The sequence below is a fragment of the Agelaius tricolor genome, unplaced genomic scaffold, assembly GCF_023055355.1.
Source record: "Agelaius tricolor isolate 1412-34295 unplaced genomic scaffold, bAgeTri1.0.p SCAF_2, whole genome shotgun sequence".
NCBI classification, from domain to species: domain Eukaryota; kingdom Metazoa; phylum Chordata; class Aves; order Passeriformes; family Icteridae; genus Agelaius; species Agelaius tricolor.
The window spans coordinates 57,151,664-57,162,971 of NW_027269262.1; the positions used below are offsets into that span (position 1 = coordinate 57,151,664).

Consider the following 11,308-nt stretch of genomic DNA (forward strand, 5'->3'; position numbering starts at 1 on the left):
ATACTGACAACAAGCTGTCCCTGCTCTCTCTCTCTCTCTCTCCGGATCTCTCCTGCTTTCAGTTAGCAAACCCCCCTCCCCAATGCAACACGACTCAGCACTTACTTGGGTTCACACTTTTCTCTAAACACACACCGATGGGGAAGGGAAAAGCTCCTGGGCTACTCGGAGGGGGAGAGCAGGCAAATTCGTTTCTTTATTACGAAAAAAAAAACTTTTGTCCAAAAAACGACGGGAAAGGGGGGTCGAGTGCCCCAAAGTCACTCCGGATCCCCCCAAAGACGCAGCCGCCAGGTCCGGGGGACACCCCACGGATAGCCGGGTCCACGGGGGAAATTTCTGTGCGAAATTTGTCCGGTTTGAGGCGGCGGGCGAATTTATATTAATTTTTTCCCTCATTTTTCGGCACCGCGGTCTCTAATGTCTTCCGCTCCCTCTCTCGCCGCTCTCGCCGCTGTCACTGCATTCACAGCACAGGCTCCGGAGAGGCGAGGAGGGGAGGGGGCGGCCGCGCCGCTCCTGCCCCTGCCCCTGCCCCGCGGCCCCGGGCCCGGGCCGCCGCGGGGGTCGGCGGCGGGCACCCCGCGCCCTCCTGCCGTCCCCCGGGCAGCCCCGCCGCCTCGCCCGCTCCTCGCGAACCAGCAGAGCGCCGCGGGGAGGGAGGGGAGGAGTGGAGGAAACTCCTGAGAGAGGTTTTTCTGAAAATCATCTCTTTCTCCCTCCGAAGGGGGGTGGGGGGGCACCGCTCGCCTCGGCTCCCCTCCCCTGTTTTTCCCCCCGGGGGGGTCCGACGCGGGGCGGCGGGGGGCTGCGGGAGATGGGGGGAGAGGGATGGAAGGGAGGGATGGTTAACACAAACTTTTCCTCACTGCTCGCTCGCTGCTCCTCTCTCCTCTCCCCCCTCCTTCTCCTCCTCCCCCTTCATAATTTAAATAACCCTGATATTTCCCTGCTAAATCCCGGCGCCTGCCCCCCAAACCCGCAGCAGACTCACCGCGGGAGCCTCAGCATCCCCTCTGCGCCCCGTTTCCACCCTTTACAGTGTTCTCCGATTTTTCTGTAATTTTTTCCCCATATTTCGGGCTGGACGCGGCGGGCCTGGAAATTGTTTGCTTTCCCGTCTTTCCAGCAGCCATTGTAGTGTATGCGCTGCGGTGCAGCCCAGCCTGCCGCACACGCCGCGCCCACACCGCCCGCCGCCCACACGCACCGCGGGTTGGACGCCTCCCCCAGTCAGTCAGGGCCGCGGCCGCGCCCCGCCGCCGGCGCCTGCGGCCCGCGCCGCCCGCCCCGTTGGTGGAAGGAGGCGCCGCTCACGGCCGGGGCGGGCGCGGCGCCGCCGCCATTGGCGGCCCGGCCGTGCCACTCAGAGCCGCCGGGGCGTGGGCGGCGGCGGCGCGGGGCCGGGGGGAGCCGCGGGGCCGGGAGCGGGGTAGGCTGCGCCCGTACTTAAGCGCGCTGCCCGAGCCGCTGACGTCTTTCGAATTGGAGACGGGCTGCCCCGCTCCCGCCCCGGGCTCCAGTGGACACGGCCGGGGACGGAGGTGAGTGCCGCCGGCGGCGACCCGCGCTGTGCCCGCCCGCCGCTTCCCCTTCCCGGCCGGCGCAGAAAAGTCTCGCTCGACCTTTGCCGCCCGCGGGCCGGGGCAGCCCCGCTCAGGCCCGGCGGCGGCGCGGCCCGGGCACCGCTCCCTGGCGGCAGGTGGTGCCGAGGGGAGGCCGCGGGAGCGGCCGCGGGGAACGAGCCGGGGCGGGGGAAGGGGTCGCCGGCCGCCTCCGGCCGCTCCGCCGCCGGCGGGAGGCAGGGACCGGGCGGGGGGCGCCGGCCTCGCCTCCGCACCTGGACGGCTCCCGGCCTTTCCCGGGAAGCTGAGCTGGGCAAGGCGGCAGCTCCGCGGTGCTGAGCGTCAGGGACCGCCGGCTACCTCCTCCTGCCTCCGCCGCTGTAACAGCCCAGAGTGCCGTAGGAATTTTAGTACGGCCTTGGCTCCAGGGTTCAGAGTTTTAATGAGCTGGTCTATATTGCGGCATAATTAGCGAATTTGTATCTATATGTTTGCATTTAAAGCAGACCAAATGCTTTTCAATGGGCGGGAGCCTGTAGCGAAGTGCCCTGATGGTTTATGAACTGGAAAAGCCCTAGGGTTAAAGAGTGCCAGCAACAGCCCTGGTTCTCTGTGGTACAGTTTACAACTGTTAATGTGTTAAAGCATAATTAAGAACTGTGGCATAGACAAGCCTTCGGTTGTGGTTGGGCTCTGACCTGTAATCTGAAAGCAGGAAGGGAAGTCTGTACATGTGCAAAACCGGGGAGGAGGGGGAAGCTCGCTTCCTGCCCAACTGCTCATTCAGTCACACAGCAGCATTTCGGCGTGACCCGCCTGCCCTTCCAGCTGATAATGTTTCAAGTCTGAAGTACTTGGGAGAGGGGGAGAGAGCAACGCGCGCAGGAGCTATCAGACCTTTTGGGTTGTACTAAGAATGTTTAAGCATTTGCCTGCTCCGAGCTGTGAATCTTTATTAGAACCTGAACTGTTTATTCGTTAAGTAGGTGTTTAATGGGTTGTGTGCATTGTTCCTTAGAACGGGCGCGGTTGCAGACTCTGATAGTGTAATCAAACCGAAAGCGTCAAGTGCAGTTTGTGTAAGGAGCACTGATTACGACGGCCCATCCTATGACTCCCAAGTATTCTTTCGGAGAGTAAGTCTGAAGTCAGAGTGACAATGTACACCTTGAGGCATGTCTGCTTAGGCGGCAGTAGCAATGAAATGCAGAGTTATAAAACAGACACATGCAAACAGCTAAAAATCTTGTATCTGTTGTGGTGAGTTAGGTGAGGCATTGTGGTATGCTGCTTTTGCTTCCTACTTCTCCCTTCTCTCCTCCTTTCTTGAAGTCTGTGATGATGCTAGTATACATGCTTCTGTTTCCATTTGAGTTGGAAGTGCCTGATCAAAAATGCACTTCCACCCATCAAAAAGGAGAACATTTGCCTGCATTGTTAAATTAACTTAAGCACCGGATAGTTCTCAAAGGAAAGTGAAAGCATTTCCCCAATGTTGTTAATTAAAAGGCCCATTTGCAGAAGATGATCATATGGAAAGCAAAGAGTACTCCAAGTACCGGGAAGGTATACGTGCACAGCTTGTAAAACCTAAGGGTTGTTTACTGGGAATAGTTCACTCTTACCCAAAGAAGAAACCCCATCTAAAACATGGTTTTCTATGAGCCACAAAGGCAATATTTGAATTTTTTGTTATCTGGTATCAAGCAAAACAGGCTTTTTACTTTTTACTTTTGCACTTATCATTCCCTAATGTGCACAGAAACAGGTCTAAGTTAAGTTAAGAATTAGCACCAATTTTTTTTTTGAGAGTAAAAAACAAGATTAAGTTGTGTCCTTCATTAGCAGTACTTTAATTTGCTCCCTGTGTTTCTGATTGCATTGATTCAAGCAGTCATCTGGTCAACATTAATTTATTTTTTGTTAGATTTAGTATTTGTTTGGAACACATACCTGTATTGCCATATGTGTGCTGGAGGGTGTATAGGGAGCTGTAAAGGGAAAGAGGGTCTGCTGTTCATCTTGATGTCATCATCTTGGATCAGTGTAGAGTCTTGGCACTGAACTCTGTGTCTCTCAAGCTTACAGAGTCAGTGTCAAACTACTAAATGGTAAAAAATGTGATTCAAGCGTTCATACACAGTGTAAGTGGGTCTGGTCCCACCTTGCGGTGAAACCAGTTCTTTTTCTATTAAATATTTGCTGTTGCAACACAGGATATAGTTGGGCACTTGTTGTACCTGGGAAAGCTCAGTGACGATGCAGATGTGATCCAGCTAAGGAGTAGGGACAAATCTGGAAAAGTTTACTTGTACATTCCTCCCACACACTATTAATTGAAGTGTCTACAGTGTGTTGGCTGTGAACAGCTTCTATGGAGCTGTTTCTCCTACACGTGGTCACTTCCTCCATGATACACAGGCTGGTGTGAGAGCTGCTGCAGTGGCTCCATTCTCTGCAGGAGTTTATCAGGGAGTGAGCAGTCTTGGTGATGGGCTAAACTTGCCAGTGTTGTCTTGCTATTCTGCTTTTGAAACAGCACTTTGCAAAAGAAGGTTGGGTTTTGTTAAGTTTTTTTTTTTTTAAGATAACAAAACTGTGTGTTGCTAGAAGGCCTTTATTACATCCTGAAATTCAGACTTAATCCTGAGTTACTGTTAAAAGTAGATACTTAACCTGTTTATTTTCCCTTTCTAGCCAAGGTACGAGTGTCTTTCTAGAATGTCCAGGCATGCAAAAAAGCTTAGAGATCACGATATAAATCCATGTCTAGCGGTAAGATGATCAAATTGAGATTGATTTCTGTCTGTACATTTCAATGTTAAATAATGCACTTTCTAGGGGACTGTTTTGTGGGTAGAACACTGGCATTCTAGCACTTTGCATTAAAAGTTTCTTAAGAGTCTGAAGGGGGGAAGGGCTGAAAATCTTCCATTATAATAAGCATGAAATAACAAGTTAGTTCCCTATAAATAGGAGTAATACAACTGCTGGCAGTTTCTTAAATTTTCTGTCCCTAAAACCAGAGCCTGAAATCCTGGTTAGACAAGCTTGGTTATTTTTTAAAAGTCTTTAGTGAGTTATACCAAGCATCATTGTAAACAAATATTCTGTGGCCTCTGCACTTACTGTCTGAAGAGTACTATTCTCTATTATCTCCAAATTAAATCACTGCTTGGGAGTACTGATGATCCTTTGTAATAGGTGTTACTTTGCTCTCTTTGATAGTGTTCTTTCATATGAAGAGCTCACTCCTATCTTCATAGATATTCTGGGACTTGTTAAAATATTTAAATACTGAGTACAGTAACTTCCCTCAGCTCTGAAGTATATTTTCCCCTATTAAAGGAAACAGATGCCACTACAAAATGTATGAATGACAACAACTATAACAAGGATATGTGTACTGATTACTTTTTGAAGTACAAAAACTGCAGAAAATTCTGGGTAAGCACAGTAAACTTTCTAAATTTTACTCCCTGCTTTGCTTTATGTATGTTACTTCTGACATGCTGCTCTCTGAACCCTTCAAACTCAGCTAATGATGTTTTTATGGTAACTTACCAGCCCAGGTAGTACCAGTATGCGTTGCTGTAAGACTTAAGCACATGCACATCAAAGTACTTCACTTGATTGTTCTGGGTTTACTCTCTTGGATTGTGAGTCAGTGTTCTTGCAGTACCTGATGTTTTCCTTTGAACTTGAGTCACATATTTCTAGTAATAATTTCTCTTTTTAACTGATGCAGTGAAAAAATTCTGAGGCAAGGTAAGGTTTTCTGGTTTCCCACTGGCTTGGATCATGTTTACTTTAACCTGATATAAAGCTTATTTAGTGGTGGAGAAATACCAGGAGGATCCATGTGCAGTTAAACTGTTTTCTGCTGTTTCCTTATACCATTGAAGTAGAGAGGTTTTAGCTTAGCCTTTAAGTACTTGTGCAAACTACAAAAAAAAACTGTTTACAGACAATTGTGCATTGGTCTGGCATAGAGTAATGGGAATACTGATTGCACTGTATTCTGAAGCAGCAAGGTAAACTATGAGGTATCTTGAACTAACTACTAGTACATTTAGTTATCAGCTAATCAGGCTTTTAGAGTACCTGGGTCTTGATATATAAAGCATTTTTCTATTAAAGAATCTTGTTCATTCAGAGCTTGGGGAAATCTGTTCTCATGGTCACTTTGTTCTGTTTTCAGCATGGAATTATGATGCAAAGGAAGAGAAATGGTGTGAAACCAGAGATGCCCTCAGCAGAAGAAAGAAAGAAAATCTTGGAATCAATGGGGAAGCCCTACTGACTAGAAATCTGAATTGATTGACTGTTGTCACTGTACATATGAAGACTTGGCAGCAGCAAGTTGCCATTCTATGAACTGGATTTTACAGTTGCCATATGTTGGATTAAAATAAGATCTTAAATTTTGAAATGTGGGAGCTTTCTAGGATAGAACTTTCTGGGTTTGTTCCTACTTCCTGTCATAGGAACCTGGCCTCTTTTTATTGGAAGATACGGGTCTCAATGCAACTTGTGTAGAAACTTCTGGAAGTAGAAACTACCTTGCTGTGAAATGCTAAATATAAAATTAATGGGACTTGAAGAAAGCCTGTTTGAAAAGATGGGTTGGTGAGCATTTGCAGCGTGGTTCTAAGTTCTAAGACTGGAGCAGATTGAGCAGCTGGTACATGCAACATGTTTCTTGCACTCAGTTGTTCTGCTCAATAGCATGGATTTACCATGTGTGGTTTTATCACTATTTTCACGTGTTGAATTCTGTGTCCCCAGTTTAAATAAGACTGTTCACGAACTAAAATCCTAAACCCAATAAGCTTGTCATTGGGTCTGCCACTGCACTTGCCAGTGACAGCAGAAGCTTGCAGTAACTCAGATCTGCAAGCTGTGCTAGTTAGAAGGTTAGAGAGATGGTGAAGATAAAACTGAACTCCTCAAGTCTGAGCTGCATCGTAATTTCTGTGGATAGTAAATAGATACTTTGGTGGCGGGCAGGCAGACACGTAAACAGATCCTCTGAGTGACATGGCAGGTTTAACTATAGCACATCTATCTAAGACTCTGGACAGCTGAAACCTGGGGTTTGGAAATGCTTACTCATATGAGATTACAAAGCTCAGTTTAAACAGGTACTCTAATCTTAAATAAGGTTGATTCTTTAGCTAAATTGAACAACCAATAAATGTAAACATGTTGCTGTCTATTGGAAGCAGTGTTTTTTACCTTTTATCTTCTGGTGTCCTGGCTTAAAAGCTTGTATCCTGTGATAAAACAGAGACTGTCATGAGCTCAGGTTCCATGTGAAATCCTTTAGTTCGTACGGGGATCAACTTGGCAGAACTCTGGCTGACCTCATGAAGGATAGTGTAAAAGTGTTGTCTCTCTATTTAGACTTTTTGGAAAGACTTCATGGCTTTCTGTTTCTCCTGTCTGGCTTGTCTTGTTTCTTTCCACTGTAGGCCTATTTCTTTGCTTGCTATGATTTTAGGCTGTTTCCTTGTTGTTTGATCTGACTAGTAACTCCACAAAATCTGCTTTTGCTCTTCCTTTCTGCTCTCTGTTTAGATCTGAGTTTTGAAATTGATTGATCCTACCCTCTCTGTTGGAATGAGTGTGTAACTCTATGCCTTTTGAGTATGCAGTTCTCCGAGCAAAGCTGTACAGCCTTCAAACATGTCACAAGTTCTCTTGTCGGTTCCTGGCAAGGAAAATGTACTTTCTTGCATCAAGACCATAAGATTCTCTATTTCAAATTAGTTTCTCTTTGCCTAAAGTGCGAACTTTGACATTTTCCTCTTTTTGTAGTTGGGTTTGTTGTTGTCTTTGGTTTGGTGGGAATTTTTTTTGAATTTTTGTTTGTTTGTTTGTTTTTGTTTTGGGCATTTTTATTGTTGTTTGGTTTGTTCCCCTGTGTGTGGAGCTGAATATACTTTCATTCTAGATTCAAGGGCTTGCTCTTTTCTGCCACATCCTTGCTATCTTTTAATACCCTCCTACATACCAATCTTTCCTCATTTTTTTGCCCATTTGACACCAGTTCTTTTTTGACTGATTTTAACATTTTGGTCTCTTCTCATTGCAGTTTTTTCTAGTACCTTTCTTTCATCTCTGATCTAATGGTATAGTCTTGCAGTGACTTTCTAATAAAGCTTCTTTTGAAGGTTGTGTGTTCTCTGTTCTCTTTAATAGTGAGAGAACTTCTTGCTTTCATTAAACTTAGCCATAATACTTCCTCATTAACCATGCCTCTCTTTGATCTTCTTGTTCATCTGCAGATTTTGGGGAGCTGTTGTTCTCTTCCTTAGGGCTGTGTCTCTTCAGACTCTTCTGCCTTTGCTGTCTTTCTGGCTTTTTGCCTCCCTTGGTGTGTGTATAAGGGCACCTTCTCTCCTACTTGGCACAGGTTTGTCATTTGCCACCTCTGCTGTATCTTGGGACATGTTCTTTGCTCCTATGGCTTTAACTACTATTCTAGTGCTTGCTGTTTTTCTGTTGCTGTGCTCTTAAATTCTGGGCTTATGTTAAAATCTACAGTATATTTTATGTTCAAGAAAAACATCATCTTGTTCTTGAGGTGGGTATGCCCATTCTTCTTTGCATAAGCTCAAGTTCCTTAAAATTGTCTCATTTATCCTAGGATTTCCTTTCAGGTCTTCTTTGCATGTAGAAATGCTTGTTAGTATAGTATGTAGCAGTGCTTATAATGCATTTATAAGTTGTTGGTTTTTTTTTTTTTTTCCTGACAATATTTGCTCGGGAAGCTTCCACCACTAATGTTATTTTCTTTTAAAGGATGGCTGGCCTATCTTTTGGCATTGATAGGTACCCTGTGCTGCTTTGTAAAGTGTTTGTAAAGAGCTAGTACTGGTCTTCAAAAAATCAGCGAAGGAGATGCATTACTGCTTTCAGGTGTCAGTGCCAGAATTCAGATCACAGGATGGGTGAAGGCACATGTAATGCAGGAACAGTAGTCTTACATTAGACTTCTGATCATCAGTGGATGTACATGGTAAGCTCCCTGTGGATGCTACAACAAAAATGAGTTTAGTGTAGAACTGAGAGCAACTGAGAGCGGTGACCATGTTAATTCAGGTAATCAGTAATCTGTTGTAGGGGATGTCATTTATTTCCATTGCATATTCCTTACTGTTGAATAACTCCTCGCTCCCCCAAGATTTTTTATAAACTTGTGTTTTCTTCCTCATGTCTTAATGTCTCTCAAGAGTGACCTGTTACTTGAGTGTGAGTTTTTATTATTTCTATCCCTCACTTGAGGTTGCTGTTCTTGCTTCCACTGCTGAAGCTCGAGTGGTAAAGTGTGCTAGCTTAAATATAGGCTCTTATGAGTTGAGATTTTTCCTTTTTGTAGTGTGATTAACTACCTTTGGTTGTGAGCCAAACATAATGGTCTTTTCCTCATACCTGAGAGCTTACATTCCACACTTCATGAAACAGAGGTAAGCTGCAATCTGCCACTCTTACTGGACAAAAAAACTCAAAACCTGGGCTGCATTATTAATTTCCCTAAAGCACACTCTTGTATGTTAACCCAGAAAGTGTAACACAGTGGATCAATATAATTCATTAAGAAACAGAGAAAGGGATCTGTGGGTTGGGTTTTGGTTTTTGTTTTTTGGTTTTTTAAGTACATGTAATTACTCATTTTGCTTGTGATACAAGGACCAAATCTGGATAGTGGCATTAATGTTTGATAATTTTTTTGTTTGACAGCTGGATGGTGCTGTTGCACAACAGACTGAAAACAGAAGCTCTCCACCCACTACTAGCTCTTTCAAGCCTTTTTGGTCTCTTCCCACAGAGGTAGCAGAAATCATCCAATAGAAAGGAAAGATTGGTCCTGTCTCTACACTATAAACAGAAAAGGAGGACAGGAGTCTTAAATCATTGCTGGGAAATCGGAGATTTCTGTGCAGCCTGGGAACCTTAGGATATGGTCCTTGATAGATTTTTTTTTCAGTGTGGTTATTTGATCACAACTAGGCACTGAACAGCAACTGTAGGCTCTCTCCCAGGTCTAGGTGAATATCCTGATTCCCATATGTACATTTTTGCCTTCTCATTTTTTCTGTTACCCTACAGTGCAAGGCCTTGTCTGACTCAGAGTTTTCTGCTACCACAATTGGGATGAGTCTGTGCTCTTGGAGATGTTCAAAGGAAGTTCACAAAATTGCAGAGTATGCTGATTTGGAAAGGACCCGCAGGGATCATTGAATCCAAGTTGTCTAGCTCTAGAGTCCTGAAAATTTCTTTGGATTTAGCTGAAGCTTTTGAAAGGCAGGGAATTGAATCTGCTGCTGCTCCAGGTCTCTTTCATGATCTTGTTAATGAAACTTTTGCACTCAAGTGATGAAGAAAATGTGCAAAGATGAGCTTTTACCAAGACTTTTGCAGAACAGATAAGATGAATTTAGAGTATAAAATGTTATGCTGTTCTAATGCATTTGGAGACAGCTCTTAACTCATGTTAAAGGTATCTACATCTTTAAAGTTGGTCTTCCAAAATAGCCATGAAAGAAGTAATTATTGTGTGGAAAAACACCATTGCAGGCTTTTGTTTTCTTGGAAGAATCTCAGGCAACCGGAAGAAATAGTTCTTCAACTATTAAAGTAGTAAAAGGTAAAACAAGCTGGCTGCTTCAGAATATTTTAACTTTTATTGCAACCTATTTGATATGAAAGAGAAAACAGAAGTACTGCATTTATATTAACTAAATGCAGTGGATCACTTAAACTTAATTGCTTTATGACATATATGATACCATATGTAGTAACTCAAACCATCAGATTGTGAATAAGTAATTTTTCTATATTCTTTAGGTTTCTACCTTGATGACTCCTATCTCAAAATCCTTTTTTGGAAGAATGGTTCTGAAGATCCTCAATCATACTTGCTCTTAGAAGTCCCACTACCCTTGAGCTATGTCTTTACCTATTTTACTTAAATAAACTGCTATGCACTGCAATCACTTCCTGATATCATGTGACTGGCAGAACACAACAGAATTCTGCATAGAACAAAATTGAGCTAGTGTCTGTCAAAATGGAAAACAATTGTAACAAGGTCATGTGTAATGATAAAAAAAAGACTATGCTCAAGATAATATATTCAGTCAATACCTCATTTCTAGAAGCAATACACAGCTCTAAGACAAATTTACACTAAGAGAAATAGTGTAGGGACAATAGGGGTCATCAGCTCATGCCTGACTTTGAAGAATGTAAAAATTTTTAATTGATGATAAAAGATTGCAACTGTTTTGGCAAAAAAAGATTTTGCAGTGATTTTATGGAAAGAGCCTGCTGGTTACTTTGTTACTGTGTCACATGGATCTAAAATTTTTGTTTCCCTGAAATGTGGTTCCCTGAGCAGTCCTTGACTGCAGTTCGCCTGCAGCTGTTGAAGTTGTCAGCAAATGTGGTTGCATATTACAAGTAGGGTGGTATTTTCTCCTATTTTTATTAAATAGTGGAATTGAATGAAGTTGCTGCATTGGAATATGTCAGTCATACAGTGCTTGCTTCAATCTATAAGTTACAAAAGGATGGGATGAAGCTAACAAGATAAATCCTTAGGTAGGGGGTGCACTGTGAATTTACCATATCCTGCAATATCAGTTTTGAGTACTTTCTGGCTATATTTTTTGTGATGCTGAATGAATTTGAATGGATGTTACTGATAATCCAAGAAATGCTGTGTTTCAGTATTT

General features: G+C 44.0%; 2 protein-coding genes across 5 annotated transcripts in view; one reads left to right on the forward strand and one right to left on the reverse strand.

Annotated features, from left to right (window-relative positions):
* The window catches only part of PLAG1 (PLAG1 zinc finger), a 52,270-nt gene extending 50,992 nt beyond the window's left edge, over positions 1–1,278 (reverse strand). For all 3 annotated transcript variants that reach the window (XM_071419650.1, XM_071419642.1, XM_071419629.1), the window contains exon 1: positions 995–1,278. The gene's annotated coding sequence lies outside the window, so the exon portion shown is untranslated. The remainder of the gene's footprint in view (positions 1–994) is intronic.
* Positions 1,230–6,789, forward strand: CHCHD7 (coiled-coil-helix-coiled-coil-helix domain containing 7). 2 transcript variants are annotated; one of them, XM_071419731.1, is made up of 5 exons: positions 1,230–1,544; positions 2,584–2,701; positions 4,263–4,340; positions 4,914–5,012; positions 5,767–6,789. In XM_071419731.1, exons 3-5 carry the CDS (start codon positions 4,287–4,289, stop codon positions 5,866–5,868), a joined length of 255 nt encoding a protein of 84 aa, XP_071275832.1. In that variant the 5' UTR covers positions 1,230–1,544; positions 2,584–2,701; positions 4,263–4,286; the 3' UTR covers positions 5,869–6,789. The 2 variants fall into 2 exon arrangements, with proteins under 2 accessions (XP_071275832.1, XP_071275827.1); XM_071419726.1 differs by lacking the exon at positions 2,584–2,701 and having other exon boundaries at positions 1,404–1,544.
* Positions 6,790–11,308: the final 4,519 nt, after the last annotated feature.